The 26,223-nt window shown below is 48.4% G+C and overlaps 1 protein-coding gene and 1 long non-coding RNA gene across 15 annotated transcripts in view; both read left to right on the forward strand.

Moving 5' to 3' along the window:
• The window catches only part of LOC118380861 (protein Shroom3-like), a 162,901-nt gene that overhangs the window by 83,730 nt on the left and 52,948 nt on the right, over positions 1-26,223 (forward strand). For 13 of the 14 annotated variants that reach the window (XM_052458569.1, XM_052458571.1, XM_052458573.1 and 10 more), the window contains one exon: positions 3,406-3,591. In XM_052458569.1, coding sequence (XP_052314529.1) covers positions 3,406-3,591 — 186 coding nt within the window. Of the gene's footprint in view, positions 1-3,405; positions 3,592-20,592; positions 20,989-26,223 lie in introns of those variants that run through there. The other variant, XM_052458581.1, reaches the window with a different exon arrangement.
• LOC127906439 (uncharacterized) lies at positions 13,481-14,800 on the forward strand. Its single transcript, XR_008061381.1, has 4 exons — positions 13,481-13,499; positions 13,785-13,828; positions 14,199-14,396; positions 14,639-14,800. It is a non-coding gene; the product is annotated as an uncharacterized LOC127906439 (long non-coding RNA).

The raw sequence follows: 26,223 nt of genomic DNA on the forward strand, positions 1-26,223 counted from the left end.
GAAGTGTTAACCTCATAAACAAAAACGCATCTCATTAGCCTAGTTAACTACTGTACTGCTCTGGAGAGAGGAGAGACTAGAGGCATTGTCTGCATCCCAAATGGCTCTCGTATGACTCTGTTCAGAGGTAGAGGATTATAGTGCACATGCGGCATATGTAGGCAACAACTGCAACATTTTTTTTATATATGACAATACATTTACTGATAGATTAGTACATGACTACTGACACTGGGGTACTATATTGAGTGTTAGCGATCTATCTAATGTGCTTAGAATTTGCACTTCCTCGTGGTGAATTAGTCTATGATGTTAGTGCACATAAAGATTGTAGGCAAATTCATCTCTATTGAACAACAATTCATGAAAATCACTGGATTAGATTGGACATCATAATATCTTGAATCATGTGTTCCTGTTAGAAGATTCAACAAACAATTAAACAACAAACATTTATTGAATGTGTTCTATTACATCATCTAAAGCTCTGTGAATGACTAAGGTGATTACAAAACATTTATTTTCTGTGAAATTGCGAGAGAGAAAAATTGGTGCGACCAAACCAGTTGGTGGCACAACCAACTGAAAAAGTTAGTCTGGAGTCCTGGCTTCAGCCGAGACGCCTGACTGGCAAAGCTACTCCTTTTCGTGTTTATTGGTCAGTGACAGGAAAGTAGGAAGGAGAGAGTGTGTTAGAATGGTAGAATGACTCGGATTTAAACCCACTCCAACAGAGGAGCTTACATATCCTCAAAAGGTTCTACAGTTGCACCATCGAGAACATCCTGACTGGTTGCATCACTGCCTGGTACGGCAACTGCTCTGCCTCCGACCGCGAGGCACTACAGAGTGTAGTGCGAACTGCCCAGTACATCACTGGGGTCAAGCTTCCTGCCATCCAGGACCCCTATACCAGGCGGTGTCAGAGGAAGACTCTGAAAATTGTCAAAGACTCCAGCCACCCTAGTCATAGACTGTTCTCTCTGCTACCACACGGCAAGCGGTACCGGAGCACCAAGTCTACGTCCAAGAGGCTTCTAAACAGCTTCTACCCCCAAGCCATAAGACTCCTGAACATCTAGTCAAATGGCTACCCAGACTATTGATTTGACATATGTTCTGAGGGCACCGGCTGTAACCATCCACTACACCACCTCAGGCCACATGCTACTGTTGAATAGCACCGGCTGTAACCATTCACTACACCACCCCAGGCCACATGCTACTGTTGAATAGCACCGGCTGTAACCATCCACTACACCACCCCAGGCCACATGCTACTGTTGAATAGCACCGGCTGTAACCATCCACTACACCACCCCAGGCCACATGCTACTGTTGAATAGCACCGGCTGTAACCATCCACTACACCACCCCAGGCCACATGCTACTGTTGAATAGCACCGGCTGTAACCATCCACTACACAGTTAGTAAGGATTTAGCTAGTTAGTAAGGATTTAGCTAGTTAGTAAGGACTTAGGTAGTTAGTAAGGACTTAGGCAGTTAGTAAGGATGTAGCTATTTCGTAAGGATGTAGCTAGTTAGTAAGGATTTAGCTAGTTATGAATGCCGTGCCACAACCAAGAGCTGACCCATTTGACCTCCTCTTGACCTTTAACTCAGATCAGTTTAAAACTCCTGGTTGCTTTCCTTGATATTGATAAGCTGGGAGTGCTGTGAAAACATAGTGGTGAAGAAAGAATTAGCCGGGTCTGGATGTGACACATTATACACAATTACCTCTTCTGGTTTAGTGGTTCACTTTAAGTACGGGAGCATTCACTGTATATTAACCCATGTTGGGTTGGTACGTGCTGGGTTGGTACTGGGTTGGTACTGGGTTGGTACATGCTGGGTTGGTACTGGGTTGGTACGTGCTGGGTTGGTACTGGGTTGGTACGTGCTGGGTTGGTACATGCTGGGTTGGTACTGGGTTGGTACATGCTGGGTTGGTGCTGGGTTGGTACTGGGTTGGTATGTGCTGGGTTGGTGCTGGGTTGGTACTGGGTTGGTACATGCTGGGTTGGTACTGGGTTGGTACGTGCTGGGTTGGTACTGGGTTGGTACGTGCTGGGTTGGTGCTGGGTTGATACTGGGTTGGTACGTGCTGGGTTGGTACTGGGTTGGTACGTGCTGGGTTGGTACTGGGTTGGTACGTGCTGGGTTGGTGCTGGGTTGGTACTGGGTTGGTACATGCTGGGTTGGTACTGGGTTGGTACTGGGTTGGTATTGGGTTGGTATTGGGTTGGTACTGGGTTGGTATTGGGTTGGTACTGGGTTGGTACTGGGTTGGTATTGGGTTGGTACTGGGTTGGTATATGCCCGGGTTGGTACTGGGTTGGTACATGCCCGGGTTGGTACTGGGTTGGTACTGGGTTGGTATTGGGTTGGTATTGGGTTGGTACTGGGTTGGTATTGGGTTGGTACTGGGTTGGTACTGGGTTGGTATTGGGTTGGTACTGGGTTGGTATTGGGTTGGTATTGGGTTGGTACTGGGTTGGTACTGGGTTGGTATTGGGTTGGTACTGGGTTGGTATTGGGTTGGTACTGGGTTGGTATTGGGTTGGTATTGGGTTGGTACTGGGTTGGTACTGGGTTGGTACTGGGTTGGTATTTGGTTGGTACTGGGTTGGTATTGGGTTGGTACTGGGTTGGTATTGGGTTGGTACTGGGTTGGTATTGGGTTGGTACTGGGTTGGTACCGGGTGGTACTGGGTCGGTACCGGGTTGGTACTGGGTTGGTACTGGGTTGGTATTGGGTTGGTATTGGGTTGGTACTGGGTTGGTATTGGGTTGGTACTGGGTTGGTACTGGGTTGGTATTGGGTTGGTACTGGGTTGGTATTGGGTTGGTATTGGGTTGGTACTGGGTTGGTACTGGGTTGGTATTGGGTTGGTACTGGGTTGGTATTGGGTTGGTACTGGGTTGGTATTGGGTTGGTATTGGGTTGGTACTGGGTTGGTACTGGGTTGGTACTGGGTTGGTATTTGGTTGGTACTGGGTTGGTATTGGGTTGGTACTGGGTTGGTATTGGGTTGGTACTGGGTTGGTATTGGGTTGGTACTGGGTTGGTACCGGGTGGTACTGGGTCGGTACCGGGTTGGTACTGGGTTGGTACTGGGTTGGTATTTGGTTGGTACTGGGTTGGTATTGGGTTGGTACTGGGTTGGTATTGGGTTGGTATTGGGTTGGTACTGGGTTGGTACTGGGTTGGTACTGGGTTGGTATTTGGTTGGTACTGGGTTGGTATTGGGTTGGTACTGGGTTGGTATTGGGTTGGTACTGGGTTGGTACCGGGGTGGTACTGGGTCGGTACCGGGTTGGTAGGCTACTCTGTCAGCTGACAGTGGTAAGTAGTAGTGCTTTCCCTCTCACTGCTCTGACTATCTCTGTCTCTTCCTCAGGGAGTGCTGCCTAGGCTCCTGCTGTGGTGACCCCACCCTCACCCCACTGACCCTGCCCAACCTCACCCCCCTACCCACCATCGGTCCTCCCTCGGACCACCACACCCCCCTCTCCTCCGTTCACGGACCCCCCAGAGAAAATCGAGGAGGATGTTCTGGAGGAGTTAAACTACGCATCAAAAACAGGTCAGTCCTGGGCCAGTCTCTGTATGCCTCTATGGGCAAGTTTACCGGACACAGATCAAACCTAACCCTGTACTAAAAAACTATTTTAATAGATGTTCTCCATTGAACATGCTTTTTTTAGGCCACAACTAGGTTTAATCTTTAGTCAGGGAAACCAGCCCTATAAGGCTCTGTGTGAGTAGTGTTACTTCTGTAAACGGTTTGCTTCTGTCTTCTCACCCCAACCTGGGCTCGAACCAGCGTTACCACGAAGCAGCGTTACCCATCGCTCCACAAAAGCCTCGGTCCTTGCAGAGAAAAGGGAAACGACTATTTCAAGGTCTCAGAGCGAGTGACGTCACTGATTGAAACGTTACTAGCGCACACTGCTAACTAGCTAGGCATTTCACAGCCGTTCCACGTACAGTAGCCTGGCTGGATATACTGTTTGTACAGTATGTCTAGTTGGGTGTGTTTCTGAACAGTACAAGTGTTTTGGGTCTGTGTGGGTAATGTTTGCATTGTGTCTGTGTTTGTGTATCTGGGTGTGGCATCCATCTTTGACTCTACTGAGATTTGAGTCAGACTCTGTTTATGTTTGACTTTGTTTTGATGGGGGGGGGAGAGAGAGAGAGAGAGAGAGAGAGAGAGAGAGAGAGAGAGAGAGAGAGAGAGAGAGAGAGAGAGAGAGAGACAGAGAGGGAAAGGAGAGAGAGACAGAGAGAGAGAGAGAGAGAGAGAGAGAGAGAGAGAGAGAGAGAGAGAGAGAGAGAGATAGATAGATAGAGAGGGAGAGGAAAAGGGAGAGGGAGAGAAAGAGAAAGAGAAAGAGAGAGAGAGAGAGAGAGGGAGAGGGAGAGGGAGAGGGAGAGGGAGAGGGAGAGAGAGAGAGAGAGAGAGAGGGAGAGGGAGAGGGAGAGAGAGAGAGAGGGAGAGAGAGAGAGAGAGAGAGAGAGAGAGAGAGAGAGAGAGAGAGAGAGAGAGAGAGAGAGAGAGGGAGAGAGAGGGAGAGGGAGAGGGAGACAGAGAGAGGGAGAGAGGGAGAGAGAGGGAGAGGGAGACGGAGAGAGAGGGAGAGGGAGAGGGAGACAGAGAGAGGGAGAGAGGGAGAGAGACAGAGAGAGAGAGAGAGACAGAGAGAGATATAAACAGAGAGAAAGAGAGACAGAGCGGGAGGGAGAGATCGAGAAAGGAAGATTAAAAAAATAGAGAAAGAGAGATATAATAAGAATAAGTTCATTTTCATTGTTTATTTCACTTTTGTATATTATCTACCTCACTTGCTTTGGCAATGTTAACACGTTTCCCATGTCAATAAAGCTCCTCGAATTGAATTGAACAAGAGAGAGACAGAGAAAGGTAAAAAAAAGTTCAGCGAGAGGGGATAGATATTCATAGCTTGTCCTGTCTGGTTCAGGAAGAGAAGGGGCTGTGTCCCAGACGGTACCCGTTCCATATATGGTCCACTTCTTTTAACCAGGGCCCACATAGGAAGGAAGCTCTACGGGATGCTCCTGTCCCCAACCATTGTTATGTGACAACTTCCAATCTTCATGTCTCTCACGCTGCAGGAAACAGGAAATAAGGGGGAATTTATACAGGAAGTCATGTTAGTGACAGGAATCAAGTCAAACGGTATTTGTCACAAGCTTTGTAAACAACAGGTGGAATACTTTGACTATTTGATGAAACCAAGATTGAACTCTTTGGCCTAAATGCCAAGTGTCACGTCTGGAGGAAACCTGGCACCATCCCTACGGTGAAGCATGGTGGTGGCAGCATCATCCTGTGGCAATGTTTTTCAGTAGCAGAGACTGGGAGACTAGTCGTGATCGAGGGAAAGATGAACGGAGGAAAGTATAGAGAGATCCTAGATAAAAACCTGCCCCAGAGTGCTCAGGACCTCAGACTGGGACAAAGGTTCACCTTCCAACCGGACAATGACCCTAAGCACACAGCCAAGACAACGCAGGAGTGGCTTCGAGACAAGTCTCTGAATGTCTTTGAGTGGCCCAACCAACTCGACAGAGCTTGAGAGGATCTACAGAGAAGAATGCGAGAAACTCCCCAAATACAGGTGTGTCAAGCTTGTAGCGTCATACCCAATAAGATTTACGGCTGTAATCGCTGCCAAAGGTACTTCAATAAAGTACTGAGTAGAGGGTCTGAATACTTATGGAAATGTTATAATTTCATTTTTGTATTTCTTTTATAAATTAGCAAATATTTATAAAAACCTGGTTTTGCGTTGTCATTATGGGGTATTGTGTGTAGATTGATAAGGAGGAAAAAAACTATTTAATACATTTTTGAAGAAAGCTGTCAATGGCTTTGAAAACTTTCCGAAGGCACTGTATGAAGTGGCTATGGACCCTGGTCAAACGAAGTGCACTAGAAAGGTACTAGGGTGCCATTTGGGAGTCAGACTCTGATAAATGGATGGATGTTATTGGAGGCCTAGTGAAGGCATTGCCATAGAAACCGTCTGTAAAACCATGGCACTGTAATTTCATTGTGTACACAACACTACCAGCCAAATATGTCTGTGTAGACCTAGTCTAGGGCCTCGCTGTGTTAAGGCTGCGCAGTGCAGAATATGTAGAGAGAAAAAAGGACTTTCTAAGAATGTCTTAGGGTTTGACTTCTGTACAAACTGGCCCTTTACTGTGAGAGCAGAGTAGAGTAGAGTAGAGTAGGGCAGAGCAGAGTAGGGCAGAGCAGAGTAGAGTAGGGCAGAGTAGAGCAGGGCAGAGTAGAGTAGAGTAGGGCAGGGTAGAGTAGAGTAGGGCAGAGTAGAGTAGAGTAGGGCAGAGTAGGTTAGGGCAGAGTAGAGTAGGGCAGGGCAGAGCAGAGTAGGGCAGAGTAGAGTAGAGCAGAGCAGAGTCGGGCAGAGTAGAGTAGAGTAGAGCAGGGCAGAGTAGAGTAGGGCAGAGTAGAGCAGGGCAGGGTAGAGTAAGGCAGAGCAGAGTAGGGCATGGCAGAGTAGGGCATGGCAGAGTAGAGCAGAGCAGAGTCGGGCAGAGTAGAGTAGAGCAGAGCAGAGTCGGGCAGAGTAGAGCAGAGTAGAGCAGGGCAGAGTAGAGTAGGGCAGAGTAGAGCAGGGCAGAGTAGAGTAGGGCAGAGTAGAGCAGGGCAGGGTAGAGTAAGGCAGAGCAGAGTAGGGCAGGGCAGAGTAGGGCATGGCAGAGTAGAGCAGAGCGGAGTAGGGCAGAGTAGAGCAGAGTAGAGCAGAGTAGAGCAGGGCAGAGTAGAGTAAGGCAGAGTAGAGCAGAGTAGGGCAGAGTAGAGCAGAGCAGAGTAGGGCAGAGTAGAGCAGAGCAGAGTAAGACAGAGTAGAGTAGAGCAGAGCAGAGTAGGGCAGAGTAGAGTAGGGCAGAGCAGAGTAGGGCAGAGTAGAGTAGGGCAGAGTAGAGTAGGGCAGAGTAGAGTAGAGTAGAGCAGAGCAGAATAGGGCAGAGTAGAGTAGGGCAGAGTAGAGTAGGGCAGAGTAGAGCAGAGTAGAGTAGAGCAGAGCAGAATAGGGCAGAGTAGAGTAGGGCAGAGTAGAGTAGGGCAGAGTAGAGCAGAGTAGAGTAGAGCAGAGCAGAATAGGGCAGAGTAGAGCAGAGTAGAGCAGAGTAGAGTAGGGCAGAGTAGAGTAGGGCAGAGTAGAGTAGGGCAGAGTAGAGTAGGGCAGAGTAGAGCAGAATAGGGCAGAGTAGAGTAGAGCAGAGTAGAGTAGAGCAGAGCAGAATAGGGCAGAGTAGAGCAGAGTAGAGCAGAGCAGAATAGGGCAGAGTAGAGCAGAGTAGAGTAGAGCAGAGCAGAATAGGGCAGAGTAGAGTAGGGCAGAGTAGAGTAGGGCAGAGTAGGGCAGAGTAGAGTAGAGTAGAGCAGAGCAGAATAGGGCAGAGTAGAGTAGAGTAGAGCAGAGCAGAATAGGGCAGAGTAGAGTAGAGCAGAGCAGAATAGGGCAGAGTAGGGCAGAGTAGGGCAGAGTAGAGTAGAGCAGAGCAGAATAGGGCAGAGTAGGGCAGGGCAGAGTAGGGTAGGGCAGAGTAGAGTAGGGCAGAGTAAGACAGAGCAGAGTAGGGCAGGGCAGAGTAGGGCAGAGTAGAGCAGAGCAGAGTAGGGCAGAGTAGAGCAGAGTAGGGCAGAGTAGAGCAGAGTAGAGCAGAGTAGGGCAGAGTAGAGCAGAGCAGAGTAGGGCAGAGTAGAGCAGAGCAGAGTAAGAGAGAGTAGAGTAGAGCAGAGCAGAGTAGGGCAGAGTAGAGTAGGGCAGAGCAGAGTAGGGCAGAGTAGAGTAGGGCAGGGCAGAGTAGAGTAGGGCAGAGTAGAGTAGAGTAGAGCAGAGCAGAATAGGGCAGAGTAGAGTAGGGCAGAGTAGAGCAGAATAGGGCAGAGTAGAGTAGAGTAGGGCAGAGTAGAGTAGAGTAGGGCAGAGTAGAGTAGAGTAGAGCAGAGCAGAATAGGGCAGAGTAGGGCAGAGTAGAGTAGAGTAGAGCAGAGCAGAATAGGGCAGAGTAGGGCAGGGCAGAGTAGAGTAGGGCAGAGCAGAATAGGGCAGAGTAGGGCAGAGTAGAGTAGAGCAGAGCAGAATAGGGCAGAGTAGGGCAGGGCAGAATAGAGTAGGGCAGAGCAGAGTAGGGTAGGGCAGAGCAGGACAGAGTAGGTCAGAGCAGAGCAGAGCAGGACAGAGCAGAGCAAAGCAGAGCAGGACAGAGCAGAGCAAAGCAGCAGGACAGAGCAGAGCAGAGCAGAGCAGACAGAGAGGTCAGAGCAGGACAGAGTAGGTCAGAGCAGGACAGGGTAGGTCAGAGCAGAGCAGGGCAGGGTAGGGGGTAGGTCAGAGCAGGGCAGGGTAGGGTAGGGCAGAGCAGGTCAGGCAGGGCAGGGTAGGGTAGGACAGAGCAGGTCATGGCAGGGCAGGGTAGGGTAGGACAGAGTAGGTCAGAGCAGGGCAGGGTAGGGTAGGACAGAGCAGGGCAGAGTAGAGCAGGACAGAGCAGAGCAGGACAGAGCAGAGTTGAGCAGGACAGAGCAGGGCAGGACAGAGTAGGGCAGAGCAGACTTGTTGGAGCTTAGTTTCTCCATCTACTGTATGTCATTTGGCAGTTTGAACTTAAAACCCAGTTGCTATGGTGATCTCCTCTGTTCTCCTCCTAAATTGGATATCCTTGAGTTTACTGAAGACTCTCTCTCTCACAGAATGTAAACTGTTCTAGAACCGTAATACTTTAATTAAATGGAATTCAGACAAGCTTTACAAACTACTTTATCTAACAAATGTATTACATTTTCAATTTTACCTTTATTTAACTAGGCAAGTCAGTTAAGAGCAAATTCTTATTTTCAATGACGGCCTGGGAACAGTGGGTTAACTGCCTGTTCTGGGCAGTATATTTATCTAGTCTGATTTATGGTACATAAACTGAATGACCTCATGCATTGTGTTCCTTATTTCAATCCAGAGCCATACATGTATATGGGTCTGTTTCTAAACTCTAATCCGACGGAGATTAGAGACCATGACGTGTCCTTGCGTCAGACCGAGGTGAGGTAAGACCAAGGTTGTCCTCTGACTTCGTTTAATTGAATATGTCACTAAGCTAAGTGTCATTTCATCAGTAGAAGGGCAGAGTAGAGCAGAGTAGAGTAGAGCAGAGTAGAGTAGAGCAGAGCAGAATAGGGCAGAGTAGAGTAGGGCAGAGTAGAGTAGGGCAGAGTAGGGCAGGGCAGAGTAGAGTAGAGCAGAGCAGAATAGGGTAGAGTAGAGTAGAGCAGTAGAATGCATCACCTCTCTTCACAGAACTTGTCGTTGTTAGATGAACACCATACTACAGCAGGACTAGTCCAGGTTGGAAGGCTTCCCAGATCAGTGTTAAAACAGAGCCAAAACAGTAAAGCTAGTGGTCCTTCTGTAGCTCAGTTGGTAGAGCATGGTGCTTGTAACGCCAGGGTAGTGGGTTCGATTCCCGGGACCACCCATACGTAGAATGTATGCACACATGACTGTAAGTCGCTTTGGATAAAAGCGTCTGCTAAATGGCATATATTATTATATATTATTATTATTAAAGTAACGCTGGATCAACCAAGCCTGGATGTAATGTGTGGTGGGCCGAAAAACAAGATTGTCAGTATAAGCTATTTTGTGTAGTGGACAGGGAGTTGGGTTAGCGGTCTGAACTATGTTATCTTCTAGGAGCACATGCCTTTTTATTTGTGTGAAAGTTGCTTTAGTTATTGATAAAGGAAAATAAGGAGTTCTTCGTGGTATTGTGTGTCTTGTTAGTCAGGACATTATAAAGTGTATTATGAATTCCAACCGGGCAGTTGTAGAGTGTCTGACAGGTTACACTCTGGTCCCAAGATGTCGCTGCTCCCTCCGATACGGCCAGCGGGACTCATCTCATGATCATGACGTTAGTTAGGTGTCCCATCAGCCCCTGGGCTCCATCCAGCCTGTTATCTGATGGGTGTGAGGCAGAGCAGAGGGCCGTGATCTGATAGAGCCAGGCGGCCAAGGGAAGCAGAAACAGCCTGGGACAGGGGCGGAGCTATACAGTCTGGGACAGGGGTGGAGCTATACAGCCTGGGACAGGGGCGGAGCTATACAGCCTGGGACAGGGGCGGAGCTATACAGCCTGGGACAGGGGTGGAGCTATACAGCCTGAGACCGGGGCGGAGCTATACAGCCTAGGACAGGGGCGGAGCTATACAGCCTGGGACAGGGTCAGAGCTATACAGCCTGGGGCAGGGGCGGAGCTATACAGCCTGGGACAGGGGTGGAGCTATACTGCCTGGGACGGGGGCGGAGCTATACAGCCTGGGACAGGGGCAGAGCTATACAGCCTGGGACAGGGGCAGAGCTATGGGCCGGGGGCGGAGCTATACAGCCTGGGACGGGGGCGGAGCTATACAGCCTGGGACAGGGGCGGAGCTATACAGCCTGGGACAGGGGCGGAGCTATACAGCCTGGGACAGGGGCGGAGCTATACTGCCTGGGACGGGGGCGGAGCTATACAGCCTGGGACAGGGGCAGAGCTATACAGCCTGGGACAGGGGCGGAGCTATACAGCCTGGGACAGGGGCGGAGCTATACAGCCTGGGACGGGGGCGGAGCTATACAGCCTGGGACAGGGGCAGAGCTATACTGCCTGGGACGGGGGCGGAGCTATACAGCCTGGGACAGGGGCAGAGCTATACAGCCTGGGACAGGGGCAGAGCTATACTGCCTGGGACGGGGGCGGAGCTATACAGCCTGGGACAGGGGCGGAGCTATACAGCCTGGGACGGGGGCGGAGCTATACAGCCTGGGACAGGGGCGGAGCTATACAGCCTGGGACGGGGGCGGAGCTATACAGCCTGGGACAGGGGCGGAACTATACAGGATCAGAACTGACTCTGTGTCATTACGGGACTCCCTGAAAACACACCTCTTCGATACAGCTATAACTTTTCGTAACAGGTTAGGAGAATTAACGTAGCAGGTTAGGAGAACTAACGTAGCAGGTTAGGAGAATTAACGTAGCAGGTTGGAGAATTAACGTAGCAGGTTAGGAGAATTAACATAGCAGGTTAGGAGAATTAACGTAGCAGGTTAAGAGAATTAACATAGCAGGTTAGGAGAACTAACGTAGCAGGTTAGGAGAACTAACGTAGCAGGTTAGGAGAATTAACATAGCAGGTTAGGAGAACTAACGTAGCAGGTTAGGAGAATTAACGTAGCAGGTTAGGAGAACTAACGTAGCAGGTTAGGAGAACTAACGTAGCAGGTTAGGAGAACTAACGTAGCAGGTTGGGAGAACTAACGTAGCAGGTTAGGAGAATTAACGTAGCAGGTTAGGAGAACTAACGTAGCAGGTTAGGAGAACTAACGTAGCAGGTTAGGAGAACTAACGTAGCAGGTTAGGAGAACTAACGTAGCAGGTTAGGAGAACTAACGTAGCAGGTTAGGAGAATTAACGTAGCAGGTTAGGAGAATTAACGTAGCAGGTTAGAGAACTAACGTAGCAGGTTAGGATAATTAACGTAGCAGGTTGGAGAATTAACATAGCAGGTTAGGAGAATTAATGTAGCAGGTTAGAGAACTAACGTAGCAGGTTAGGAGAATTAACGTAGCAGGTTAGGAGAATTAACGTAGCAGGTTGGAGAATTAACGTAGCAGGTTAGAGCACTAACGTAGCAGGTTAGGAGAATTAACGTAGCAGGTTGGAGAATTAACGTAGCAGGTTAGGAGAACTAACGTAGCAGGTTAGGAGAATTACCGTAGGAGGTTAGGAGAATTAATGTAGCAGGTTAGGAGAACTAACGTAGCAGGTTGGGAGAATTAACGTAGCAGGTTAGGAGAACGTAGGAGGTTAGGAGAATTAATGTAGCAGGTTAGAGAACTAACGTAGCAGGTTAGGAGAATTAACGTAGCAGGTTAGGAGAATTAATGTAGCAGGTTAGGAGAACTAACGTAGCAGGTTAGGAGAATTAACGTAGCAGGTTAGGAGAACTAACGTAGCAGGTTGGAGAATTAACGTAGCAGGTTAGGAGAATTAACGTAGCAGGTTAGGAGAATTAACGTAGCAGGTTAGGATAATTAACATAGCAGGTTAGGAGAATTAATGTAGCAGGTTAGAGAACTAACGTAGCAGGTTAGGAGAATTAACGTAGCAGGTTGGGAGAATTAACGTAGCAGGTTCGGAGAATTAACGTATCGGGTTAGGAGAACTAACGTAGCAGGTTAGGAGAATTAACGTAGCAGGTTAGGAGAACTAACGTAGCAGGTTGGGAGAACTAACGTAGCAGGTTAGGAGAATTAACGTAGCAGGTTAGGAGAATTAACGTAGCAGGTTAGGAGAACTAACGTAGCAGGTTAGGAGAATTAACGTAGCAGGTTGGAGAATTAACATAGCAGGTTAGGAGAATTAATGTAGCAGGTTAGAGAACTAACGTAGCAGGTTAGGAGAACTAACGTAGCAGGTTAGGAGAATTAACGTAGCAGGTTGGAGAATTAACATAGCAGGTTAGGAGAATTAACGTAGCAGGTTAGAGAACTAACGTAGCAGGTTAGGAGAATTAACGTAGCAGGTTGGAGAATTAACATAGCAGGTTAGGAGAATTAACGTAGCAGGTTAGGAGAACTAACGTAGCAGGTTAGGAGAATTAACGTAGCAGGTTAGGAGAATTAACATAGCAGGTTAGGAGAATTAATGTAGCAGGTTAGGAGAATTAACGTAGCAGGTTAGGAGAATTAACGTAGCAGGTTAGGAGAACTAATGTAGCAGGTTAGAGAACTAACGTAGCAGGTAGGAGAATTAACGTAGCAGGTTAGGAGAACTAACGTAGCAGGTTGGGAGAATTAACGTAGCAGGTTAGGAGAATTAACGTAGCAGGTTGGAGAATTAACGTAGCAGGTTAGGAGAACTAACGTAGCAGGTTAGGAGAATTAACGTAGCAGGTTGGAGAATTAACGTAGCAGGTTAGGAGAACTAATGTAGCAGGTTAGGAGAATTAACGTAGGAGGTTAGGAGAATTAAAGTAGCAGGTTAGGAGAACTAACGTAGCAGGTTGGGAGAATTAACGTAGCAGGTTAGGAGAATTAACGTAGGAGGTTAGGAGAATTAATGTAGCAGGTTAGGAGAACTAACGTAGCAGGTTAGGAGAATTAACGTAGCAGGTTAGGAGAACTAACGTAGCAGGTTGGAGAATTAACGTAGCAGGTTGGAGAATTAACGTAGCAGGTTGGAGAATTAACGTAGCAGGTTGGAGAATTAACGTAGCAGGTTGAAGAATTAACGTAGCAGGTTGGGAGAATTAACGTAGCAGGTTCGGAGAATTAACGTATCGGGTTAGGAGAACTAACGTAGCAGGTTGGGAGAATTAACGTAGCAGGTTAGGAGAATTAACGTAGCAGGTTAGGAGAACTAACGTAGCAGGTTGGAGAATTAACGTAGCAGGTTGGAGAATTAACGTAGCAGGTTAGGAGAACTAACGTAGCAGGTTAGGAGAACTAACGTAGCAGGTTGGGAGAATTAACGTAGCAGGTTAGGAGAATTAACGTAGCAGGTTAGGAGAATTAATGTAGCAGGTTAGGAGAACTAACGTAGCAGGTTGGGAGAATTAACGTAGCAGGTTAGGAGAATTAACGTAGGAGGTTAGGAGAATTAATGTAGCAGGTTAGGAGAACTAACGTAGCAGGTTAGGAGAATTAACGTAGCAGGTTAGGAGAACTAACGTAGCAGGTTAGGAGAATTAACATAGCAGGTTAGGAGAATTAACGTAGCAGGTTAGGAGAACTAACGTAGCAGGTTGGAGAATTAACGTAGCAGGTTGGAGAATTAACGTAGCAGGTTATGAGAACTAACGTAGCAGGTTGGAGAATTAACATAGCAGTTTAGGAGAACTAACGTAACAGGTTAGGAGAATTAACATAGCAGTTTAGGAGAACTAACGTAACAGGTTAGGAGAATTAACGTAGCAGGTTGGGAGAACTAACGTAGCAGGTTATGAGAACTAACGTAGCAGGTTGGAGAATTAACATAGCAGTTTAGGAGAACTAACGTAACAGGTTAGGAGAATTAACATAGCAGGTTAGGAGAATTAACGTAACAGGTTAGGAGAATTAACGTAGCAGGTTGGGAGAACTAACGTAGCAGGTTAGGAGAATTAACGTAGCAGGTTAGGAGAATTAACGTAGCAGGTTAGGAGAATTAACGTAGCAGGTTAGGAGAATTAACGTAGCAGGTTAGGAGAATTAACGTAGCAGGTTAGGAGAATTAACGTAGCAGGTTAGGAGAATTAACGTAGCAGGTTAGGAGAATTAACGTAGCAGGTTAGGAGAATTAACGTAGCAGGTTAGGAGAACTAACGTAGCAGGTTAGGAGAACTAACGTAGCAGGTTAGGAGAACTAACGTAGCAGGTTAGGAGAACTAACGTAGCAGGTTAGGAGAATTAACGTAGCAGGTTAGGAGAACTAACGTAGCAGGTTAGGAGAACTAACGTAGCAGGTTAGGAGAACTAACGTAGCAGGTTAGGAGAACTAACGTAGCAGGTTAGGAGAATTAACGTAGCAGGTTAGGAGAACTAACGTAGCAGGTTAGGAGAATTAACGTAGCAGGTTCGGAGAATTAATGTAGCAGGTTAGGAGAATTAACATAGCGGGTTAGGAGAATTAAGGTGGGGAATGCTGAAGCATACGTTGATGAAAGTTTTACTGTCTCCATTTAGAGGCCCAGACTTTTGACATAGACGGTAAAAGCTCTCAGTCCTGGACTGAAACATTGGGAGACTGTTTCCCTCACAACACTTCTCTCTCTATACACAGCACATTGATTGGTAAGGTTACATATTGGTAAGTTACACTATATTTAGATACTTGAAAATACTGCCTGCTGAGAGACACCTTTGCTATTTGTCCCCGTACTCGATCAATGGCGAAGGACTTAATGTGACGTTGTTCTTGTACAGTATATACATGAAATGTACATGATGGACGACATACCTCACTCAATCATAGTTAGTTAAATAGTAGTAGATGACGGGATTTGACACGGATTTGCCACCGTCAACTTTTAGAAGGTTTAGTAGAGAAATTACGCTCATCATTTAAACCGCATAAATATACTCACATTAAGGCTGCGTTTCTATACAGTACTTTGTGACATCAGCTGATGTAAGAAGGGCTTCATTAAGTACAATTTGATTGGTTCACTAAGTATTTAAAACTGAAGCATGTATTTCCCAACTGCTTTCTCATGTAAAATCCTACATCATCGTTCCAGACCTTTATAGTCCAATGCATCCAACATGCTAATGACATGGAAGAACTCAAACTCTGGTCATCTTGTTGTTTTTTTTTATTTTAAACTAGGCAAGTCAGTTAAGAACAAATTCATATTTTCAACGACGGCCTAGAAACAGTGGGTTAACTGCCTTGTTCAGGGGGCAGAACGACAGGGATTTGATCATGCAACTTTTTGGTTACTAGTCCAACACTCTAACCACTAGACTACCCCCCCGCCCCTTATTGCAGAGCACGTTGTATACATTTAGCCCAGTTGTCTGTGTTTTTTTTTAAAGAAGATTTGTTATTGAAACGTGTATGCGTAGGATATGCTCTGCTGGTTGATATGCATCTGCAGCTATCATACATGACACACACATCTTTCAGTCTCAATGTTTTTATTTGGATTTCTATGCACATTATATGAGTGTTTATTTGTGCCTGCAGCTAGTTCATTGAAATAAGACAGTCGTGACAAAACATTGTTTAAAAAATGTAATTCATTGACAGAGATAGCTGCTCTGCTGTCTGTCTTCTCTCACTGTCCTGTTGGCCACTCAGAGTTCCCTTCTCTCTCACTGTCCTGTTGGTCACTCAGAGTTCCCTTCTCTCTCACTGTCCTGTTGGTCACTCAGAGTTCCCTTCTCTCTCACTGTCCTGTTGGTCACTCAGAGTTCCCTTCTCTCTCACTGTCCTGTTGGTTACTCAGAGTTCCCTTCTCTCTCACTGTCCTGTTGGTTACTCAGAGTTCCCTTCTCTCTCACTGTCCTGTTGGTTACTCAGAGTTCCCTTCTCTCTCACTGTCCTGTTGGTTACTCAGAGTTCCCTTCTCTCTCACTGTCCTGTTGGTTACTCAGAGTTCCCTTCTCTCTCACTGTCCTGTTGGTCACTCAGAGTTCCCTTCTCTCTCACTGTCCTGTTGGTCACTCAGAGTTCCCTTCTCTCTCACTGTCCTGTTGGTCACTCAGATTTCCCTTCTCTCTCACTGTCCTGTTGGTCACTCAGAGTTCCCTTCTCTCTCACTGTCCTGTTGGCCACTCAGAGTTCCTTCTCTCTCACTGTCCTGTTGGTCACTCAGAGTTCCCTTCTCTCTCACTGTCCTGTTGGCCACTCAGAGTTCCCTTCTCTCTCACTGTCCTGTTGGCCACTCAGAGTTCCCTTCTCTTTCACTGTCCTGTTGGCCACTCAGAGTTCCCTTCTCTCTCACTGTCCTGTTGGTCACTCAGAGTTCCCTTCTCTCTCACTGTCCTGTTGGCCACTCAGAGTTCCCTTCTCTCTCACTGTCCTGTTGGCCACTCAGAGTTCCCTTCTCTCTCACTGTCCTGTTGGCCACTCAGAGTTCCCTTCTCTCTCACTGTCCTGTTGGTCACTCAGAGTTCCCTTCTCTCTGACTGTCCCCCCACCCCCAGTCCTCCTGGAAGTTAAGGAACCCCCCCCACCCCCCAGTCCTCCTGGAAGTTAAGGAATCCCCCCACCCCCAGTCCTCCTGGAAGTTAAGGAACCCCCCCCACCCCCAGTCCTCCTGGAAGTTAAGGAATCCCCCACCCCCAGTCCTCCTGGAAGTTAAGGAATCCCCCCCACCCCCCAGTCCTCCTGGGAGTTAAGGAATCCCCCACCCCCCAGTACCCCTGGAAGTTAAGGAATCCCCCCCCACCCCCAGTCCTCCTGGAAGTTAAGGAATCCTCACCAACCCCCCACCCCACAGTACCCCTGGAAGTTAAGGAATCCCCCCACCCCCCAGTCCTCCTGGGAGTTAAGGAATCCCCCCACCCCCCAGCCCGCCTGGAAGTTAAGGAATCCCCCACCCCCCAGTCCTCCTGGAAGTTAAGGAATCTCCCCCACCCCCCAGTCCTCTTGGAAGTTAAGGAATGCCCCCCACCCCACAGTCCCCCTGGAAGTTAAGGAATCCCCACCAACCCCCCACCCCACAGTACCTCTGGAAGTTAAGGAATCCCCACCAACCCCCCACCCCACAGTACCTCTGGAAGTTAAGGAATCCCCCACTCTAAAACAACTGCCAGATGATGATAGGATATAGCAGCATGCCCAGGAAGTGAGGTGACTGGTCACTCCTCTTTCTCCTCCTCCTCCTCTTCCTGCCTCTTGTCTGGTCAGATAGTAAAGTGTTGAGGTACTCCTCTGACCTGTCCTCTCGTTCTCCCTCCTCTCCCCCTCCATCCTCCTCTCCCCTCGCTCCATCTAATCCCCTCTCCAATTTCAGTTTCCTCTCAGATCAAAAGATTATCCAGACAGACTGTGTTCGTTCCCACAGTGGAGATAAGGTTTCTGTTTCGGAGACACACCCTGTTGGTCTGGCTCTGGCTCTCTCTCCATGGCCTGGCCACAGATTACAAAGAACAGCCCTTCAATGGGGAGGGATGATGTTGTTGAGAATGAAACTGGTCTGCTGGGCCCATATTCATAAAGCATCTCGGAGTAAAGGTGCTGATCTCGGATCAGGTCCCCCCCGGGTCCATATAATTAGGATTTGAAATGCAAAACTGATCCTAGATCAGCCCTCCCTAAGACACTTTGTGAATATTGGTGTTTGTGTTTGTCTCTTTTCTCTCCTCCGCTACTCACTGCGGGCCCCTCTTCTGTCTCTGCGCTCAGCACGTTGTTTGGCTTGAATTCCCGAAGGTTGGGTTTCATGGGAGTGTCAGCAGGCAGGAGAATCCGTCCTTCCTGGGTAAAGTGAGGGATATAATATATATAAATAATATATATATATATATATAATGAGACACATCCCTTTCTAGAAGGTTGAATTGGGTGTCATGGCTGTTCAACGGCTTCCTATGCTCGTGTGTGTGTGTGTGTGTGTGTGTGTGTGTGTGTGTGTGTGTGTGTGTGTGTGTGTGTGTGTGTGTGTGTGTGTGTGTGTGTGTGTGTGTGTGTGTGTGTGTGTGTGTGTGTGTGTGTGTGTGTGTGTGTGTGTGTGTGTGCGTGTGTATTCATATTCTTCTTCATCATCTAGTCGGCTACTTCACAAACAGATACCCAATCCTTCCTATATCACCTAGTGCCCTTATTCACCTCTGATTAAACCATCCCATTCACTCACTATGGAGACCACATCCATCTCTGATTAAAAACATCCCATTCACTCACTATGGAGACCACATCCATCTCTGATTAAAACCATCCCATTCACTCACTATGGAGACCACATCCATCTCTGATTAAAAACATCCCATTCAATCACTATGGAGACCACATCCATCTCTGATTAAAACCATCCCATTCACTCACTATGGAGACCACATCCATCTCTGATTAAAACCATCCCATTCACTCACTATGGAGACCACATCCATCTCTGATTAAAACCATCCCATTCACTCACTATGGAGACCACATCCATCTCTGATTAAAACCATCCCATTCACTCACTATGGAGACCACATCCATCTCTGATTAAAACCATCCCATTCACTCACTATGGAGACCACATCCATCTCTGATTAAACCATCCCATTCACTCACTATGGAGACCACATCCATCTCTGATTAAAACCATCCCATTCACTCACTATGGAGACCACATCCATCTCTGATTAAAACCATCCCATTCAATCACTATGGAGACCACATCCATCTCTGATTAAAACCATCCCATTCACTCACTATGGAGACCACATCCATCTCTGATTAAAACCATCCCACTCACTCACTATGGAGACCACATCCATCTCCTCCAGTAGCCAAAGGACTGTGTACCCATCATGTCAACACCCATGACAGGAAGCCAACTGACAGACAGACACACCCTGAATAATGACAGATAATCGCTGTAGCTAGATGATGATTCTCCTGAACTACAGCCGCCCTCTCTTCATGTTTGCTCAGCGCCTGCCTAATGGCTTCTGGGGGTCCGCTCGATGACTAGGACGGGAGTCACGTGTCGACTGATAGGGTTCCCCTCAAATGGCCACCTATTTCATCTAGAGCCCTGGTCAACAGGGCCCTGGTCAACAGTAGGGAATAGGGCCCTGGTCAACAGTAGGGAATAGGGCCCTGGTCAACAGTAGGGGATAGGGCCCTGGTCAACAGTAGGGAATAGGGCCCTGGTCAACAGTAGGGAATAGGGCCCTGGTCAAAAGTAGGGAATAGGGCCCTGGTCAACAGTAGGGAATAGGGCCCTGGTCAACAGGGCCCTGGTCAACAGTATGGAATAGGGCCCTGGTCAAAAGTAGGGAATAGGGCCCTGGTCAACAGTAGGGAATAGGGCCCTGGTCAACAGTAGGGAATAGGGCCCTGGTCAACAGTAGGGAATAGGGCCCTGGTCAACAGTAGGGAATAGGGCCCTGGTCAGTAGTAGGGAATAGGGCCCTGGTCAACAGTAGGGAATAGGGCCCTGGTCAACAGTAGGGAATAGGGCCCTGGTCAACAGTAGGGGATAGGGCCCTGGTCAACAGTAGGGAATAGGGCCCTGGTCAACAGGGCCCTGGTCAACAGTAGGGAATAGGGCCCTGGTCAAAAGTAGGGAATAGGGCCCTGGTCAACAGTAGGGAATAGGGCCCTGGTCAACAGGGCCCTGGTCAACAGTATGGAATAGGGCCCTGGTCAAAAGTAGGGAATAGGGCCCTGGTCAACAGTAGGGAATAGGGCCCTGGTCAAAAGTAGGGAATAGGGCCCTGGTCAACAGTAGGGAATAGGGCCCTGGTCAACAGTAGGGAATAGGGCCCTGGTCAACAGTAGGGAATAGGGCCCTGGTCAACAGTAGGGAATAGGGCCCTGGTCAGTAGTAGGGAATAGGGCCCTGGTCAGTAGTAGGGAATAGGGCCCTGGTCAGTAGTAGGGAATAGGGCCCTGGTCAACAGTAGGGAATAGGGCCCTGGTCAGTAGTAGGGAATAGGGCCCTGGTCAGTAGTAGGGAATAGGGCCCTGGTCAGTAGTAGGGAATAGGGCCCTGGTCAGTAGTAGGGAATAGGGCCCTGGTCAGTAGTAGGGAATAGGGCCCTGGTCAACAGTAGGGAATAGGGCCCTGGTCAGTAGTAGGGAATAGGGCCCTGGTCAGTAGTAGGGAATAGGGCTCCATTTGGGATGCATAAGAGGAGAGAAGAAGAGAAAATATTAGAGTCATTGTTCTGTGTGTGTCTGTGTGATCACATGCTATCATGGGTTGGGTTTCCGGTCTTAGCATTCAAATTCATTTCTGGACCTTGGATATTGAATAAGGCCTGAGTCTCTCTCTCTCTCTCTCTCTATCACTTGCTCTGGCTCTGTCTCCCTCCATCTCCTTCTCTCTGTTAGTTCCCAGTGTCCAGATCATCGCAGGGCAGGATGTTTACTTCATGCTTCATCGTACGTTAGCGAGGTAATGACGTCTAATTGCGTGCTGGTTTAACGACGTCCGTCTCTAACCCTCCTTCGCTAGCCTACCCCGCCAGCCTCTGCCCACCGCCTGCCATTTCAGAGTTGCTCGGTAACGTTAGCGGACCAAGCAGGGTGTTGTGTCGTACAGTACTGTTACCATGGAGCTGCTAGGGGCCTTCTACAGGAGGAAGCTCCGGAGGAAGCAGAAGAAGGAGGATGTAGTTCTGGGGACGGGGCCGGGAGAGCTGAGGCGGTCAGACAGGGCACTGTGCAAGTCCCCCTCTGAGACCAGCGTCAACCGCCTGGCCACCGGACTCATCTCCAAGGTGCTACGCTTCACCAGGTAACTGGAACACACTGGTCAAGGGTAGGGTAGGGTAGGATTCTGGGGGTGGCGCAGGTTGAGGTTTACAGCCAGGTAACATCCTGGGGGCTGTAACATGGTTGAAGTTTTCTCCTAAGGCAGGGTTGGTTCTCGGGTAATCTGGGGGGGAAGGGTTGGTTCTAGGGTAACCTGGGGGAAGGGTTGGTTCTAGGGTAACCTGAGGGGGAATGGTTGGTTCTAGGGTAACCTGGGGGAAGGGTTGGTTCTAGGGTAACCTGGGGGAAGGGTTGGTTCTAGGGTAACCTGGGGGAAGGGTTGGTTCTAGGGTAACCTGGGGGAAGGGTTGGTTCTAGGGTAACCTGGGGGAAGGGTTGGTTCTAGGGTAACCTGGGGGAAGGGTTGGTTCTAGGGTAACCTGGGGGGAAGGGTTGGTTCTAGGGTAACCTGGGGGGGAAGGGTTTGGTTCTAGGTTAACCTGGGGGGAAAGGTTGGTTCTAGGGTAACCTGGGGGGAAGGGTTGGTTCTAGAGTAACATTCTGGGGGGCAGGGTTGGTTCTAGGGTAACCTGGGGGGAAGGGTTGGTTTTCGAGTAACATTCTGGGGGGTAGGGTTGGTTCTAGGGTAACATTCTGGGGGGTAGGGTTGGTTCTAGGGTAACATTCTGGGGGTAGGGTTGGTTTTGGGTAACATTCTGGGGGTAGGGTTGGTTCTAGGGTAACATTCTGGGGGTAGGGGTGGTTCTAGGGTAACATTCTGGGGGGTAGGGTTGGTTCTAGGGTAACATTCTGGGGGGTAGGGTTGGTTCTAGGTTAACCTGGGGGGAAGGGTTGGTTCTAGGGTAACATTCTGGGTGGTAGGGTTGGTTATAGGGTAACATTCTGGGGGTAGGGTTGGTTCTATGGTAACATTCTGGGGGGTAGGGTTGGTTTTAGGGTAACCTGGGGGGAAGGGTTGGTTCTAGGGTAACATTCTTGGGGGAAGGGTTGGTTCTAGGGTAACCTGGGGGAAGGGTTGGTTCAAGGGTAACATTCTGGGGGGAAGGGTTGGTTTTAGAGGTTTCACCTGCTCTGTAGCATGTGGTCTGTCTGTTCCACAGCTGGTGGTCTAAGGAGGCTTTGGGATCTACAGACTCATCTGTAGTTTATGGACTGCATTCCATGCTCAGGTGTGGCGTATGGAGTGAGTTTGCAGTTTTGTTGAGCAAGTTGGATAAATGGTCAAAAATACTGTAATGTTATAAAAATGTTTGTTACGTGATGCATCACTATGGGGGTGTAAACAATGGCTTCTTTCATGTTTCTGTAGCTGGACGAAGGTGAAGATAGCATCATTTCCTGTTTATCTTCTAAGCTAAGTACTGTGTTTGGGGATCAAGAAGATCTTCTAGGCTGACAAACATGAAATATGATGGCTGCTTGTTAGACATTTGGCAGCCAGTGGGAAGAATAGCATAACTGATACAAGCTGTTGTTTTGAAACAGGAGAGGTTGGAGAGCTTGATTCCAAGGAGGAATGTAGAGAGTAGAGACTTCCTGGTCTGAATGTAGAGAGTAGAGAGTTCCTGGTCTGAATGTAGAGAGTAGAGACTACCTGGTCTGAATGTAGAGAGTAGAGAGTTCCTGGTCTGAATGTAGAGAGTAGAGAGTTCCTGGTCTGAATGTAGAGAGTAGAGAGTTCCTGGTCTGAATGTAGAGAGTAGAGAGTTCCTGGTCTGAATGTAGAGAGTAGAGAGTTCCTGGTCTTCACTGTGTGTAAATCAGACTACTGTGAAAGCTTGGTTGTGAGTCCACAGTGATGATAGCTAGGCCTCCCTGCTTCACGGTTTCTGGTGAGAAGGGAGGACGAAGGAGGATGAGGGTGAGTCAGAAAGAGGGGGAGGCAGTCAATCTGCTTTCAGCACTGTGATAACATGCAGCTGGACTCTCCTGTGGCTCATGCCCAGGCCAAGACTACTGGGCCTTTCCAGTCTGTTATGATGGACCGGGTTGAGGGGATTGGCTATGGGGATGGTCTTAGCTCAGTAATGACTTCTCATTTGTAAACACATACTGAGCTGCTTAATAACCTCTCAGCCAATCATTTGCTTGACTGGTGCCGTAGGTCAGGAGGTAGCAGTACAATGGGGGGTTTAAACCAGACATCTTGTCACAACGTTCTCCTGGCAGTACAATGGGGGTTTAAACCAGACGTCTTGTCACAACGTTCTCCTAGCAGTACAATGGGGGGTTTAAACCAGACGTCTTGTCACAACGTTCTCCTAGCAGTACAATGGGGGTTTAAACCAGACGTCTTGTCACAACGTTCTCCTAGCAGTACAATGGGGGTTTAAACCAGACGTCTTGTCACAACGTTCTCCTAGCAGTACAATGGGGGTTTAAACCAGACGTCTTGTCACAACGTTCTCCTAGCAGTACAATGGGGGTTTAAACCAGACGTCTTGTCACAACGTTCTCCTAGCAGTACAATGGGGGTTTAAACCAGACGTCTTGTCACAACGTTCTCCTAGCAGTACAATGGGGGTTTAAACCAGACGTCTTGTCACAACGTTCTCCTAGCAGTACAATGGGGGTTTAAACCAGACGTCTTGCCACAACGTTCTCCTAGCAGTACAATGGGGGTTTAAACCAGACGCTTTGCCACAACGTTCTCCCTAGCAGTACAATGAGGGGTTTAAACCAGACGTTTTGTCACAACGTTCTCCTAGCAGTACAATGGGGGTTTAAACCAGACGTCTTGGCACAACGTTCTCCTAGCAGTACAATGGGGGTTTAAACCAGACGTTTTGTCACAACGTTCTCCTAGCAGTACAATGGGGGTTTAAACCAGACGTCTTGTCACAACGTTCTCCTAGCAGTACAATGGGGGTTTAAACCAGACGTCTTGTCATAACGTTCTCCTAGCAGTACAATGGGGGTTTAAACCAGACGTCTTGCCACAACGTTCTCCTAGCAGTACAATGGGGGGTTTAAACCAGACGTCTTGCCACAACGTTCTCCTAGCAGTACAATGGGGGTTTAAACCAGACGCCTTGTCACAACGTTCTCCTAGCAGTACAATGGGGGTTTAAACCAGACGTCTTGCCACAACGTTCTCCTAGCAGTACAATGGGGGTTTAAACCAGACGCCTTGTCACAACGTTCTCCTAGCAGTACAATGGGGTTTAAACCAGACGTCTTGCCACAACGTTCTCCTAGCAGTACAATGGGGGTTTAAACCAGACGTCTTGTCACAACGTTCTCCTAGCAGTACAATGGGGGTTTAAACCAGACGTCTTGTCACAACGTTCTCCTAGCAGTACAATGGGGGTTTAAACCAGACGTCTTGCCACAACGTTCTCCTAGCAGTACAATGGGGGGTTTAAACCAGACATCTTGCCACAACGTTCTCCTAGCAGTACAATGGGGGGTTTAAACCAGACGTCTTGTCACAACGTTCTCCTAGCAGTACAATGGGGGTTTAAACCAGACGTCTTGTCACAACGTTCTCCTAGCAGTACAATGGGGGTTTAAACCAGACATCTTGCCACAACGTTCTCCTAGCAGTACAATAGGGGTTTAAACCAGACGCCTTGTCACAACGTTCTCCTAGCAGTACAATGGGGGTTTAAACCAGACGTCTTGTCACAACGTTCTCCTAGCAGTACAATGGGGGTTTAAGCCAGACGTCTTGTCACAACGTTCTCCTAGCAGTACAATGGGGGTTTAAACCAGACGCCTTGTCACAACGTTCTCCTAGCAGTACAATGGGGGTTTAAACCAGACGTCTTGTCACAACGTTCTCCTAGCAGTACAATGGGGGGTTTAAACCAGACGTCTTGCCACAACGTTCTCCTAGCAGTACAATGGGGGGTTTAAACCAGACGTTTTGCCACAACGTTCTCCTAGCAGTACAATGAGGGGTTTAAACCAGACGTTTTGTCACAACGTTCTCCTAGCAGTACAATGGGGGTTTAAACCAGATGTCTTGGCACAACGTTCTCCTAGCAGTACAATGGGGGGTTTAAACCAGACGTTTTGTCACAACGTTCTCCTAGCAGTACAATGGGGGTTTAAACCAGACGTCTTGTCACAACGTTCTCCTAGCAGTACAATGGGGGTTTAAACCAGACGTCTTGTCATAACGTTCTCCTAGCAGTACAATGGGGGTTTAAACCAGACGTCTTGCCACAACGTTCTCCTAGCAGTACAATGGGGGGTTTAAACCAGACGTCTTGCCACAACGTTCTCCTAGCAGTACAATGGGGGGTTTAAACCAGACGTCTTGTCACAACGTTCTCCTAGCAGTACAATGGGGGGTTTAAACCAGACGTCTTGCCACAACGTTCTCCTAGCAGTACAATGGGGGTTTAAACCAGACGTCTTGTCACAACGTTCTCCTAGCAGTACAATGGGGGTTTAAACCAGACGTCTTGCCACAACGTTCTCCTAGCAGTACAATGGGGGTTTAAACCAGACGTCTTGTCACAACGTTCTCCTAGCAGTACAATGGGGGTTTAAACCAGACGTCTTGTCACAACGTTCTCCTAGCAGTACAATGGGGGTTTAAACCAGACGTCTTGCCACAACGTTCTCCTAGCAGTACAATGGGGGGTTTAAACCAGACATCTTGCCACAACGTTCTCCTAGCAGTACAATGGGGGGTTTAAACCAGACGTCTTGTCACAACGTTCTCCTAGCAGTACAATGGGGGTTTAAACCAGACATCTTGTCACAACGTTCTCCTAGCAGTACAATGGGGGTTTAAACCAGACATCTTGCCACAACGTTCTCCTAGCAGTACAATAGGGGTTTAAACCAGACGTCTTGCCACAACGTTCTCCTAGCAGTACAATGGGGGGTTTAAACCAGACGTCTTGCCACAACGTTCTCCTAGCAGTACAATGGGGGTTTAAACCAGACGTCTTGCCACAACGTTCTCCTAGCAGTACAATGGGGGGTTTAAACCAGACGTCTTGCCACAACGTTCTCCTAGCAGTACAATGGGGGGTTTAAACCAGACGTCTTGTCACAACGTTCTCCTAGCAGTACAATGGGGGGTTTAAACCAGACGTCTTGCCACAACGTTCTCCTAGCAGTACAATGGGGGGTTTAAACCAGACGTCTTGCCACAACGTTCTCCTAGCAGTACAATGGGGGGTTTAAACCAGACGTCTTGCCACAACGTTCTCCTAGCAGTACAATGGGGGGTTTAAACCAGACGTCTTGCCACAACGTTCTCCTAGCAGTACAATGGGGGGTTTAAACCAGACGTCTT

This window comes from Oncorhynchus keta, chromosome 12, assembly GCF_023373465.1.
Source record: "Oncorhynchus keta strain PuntledgeMale-10-30-2019 chromosome 12, Oket_V2, whole genome shotgun sequence".
Lineage (NCBI taxonomy): Eukaryota > Metazoa > Chordata > Actinopteri > Salmoniformes > Salmonidae > Oncorhynchus > Oncorhynchus keta.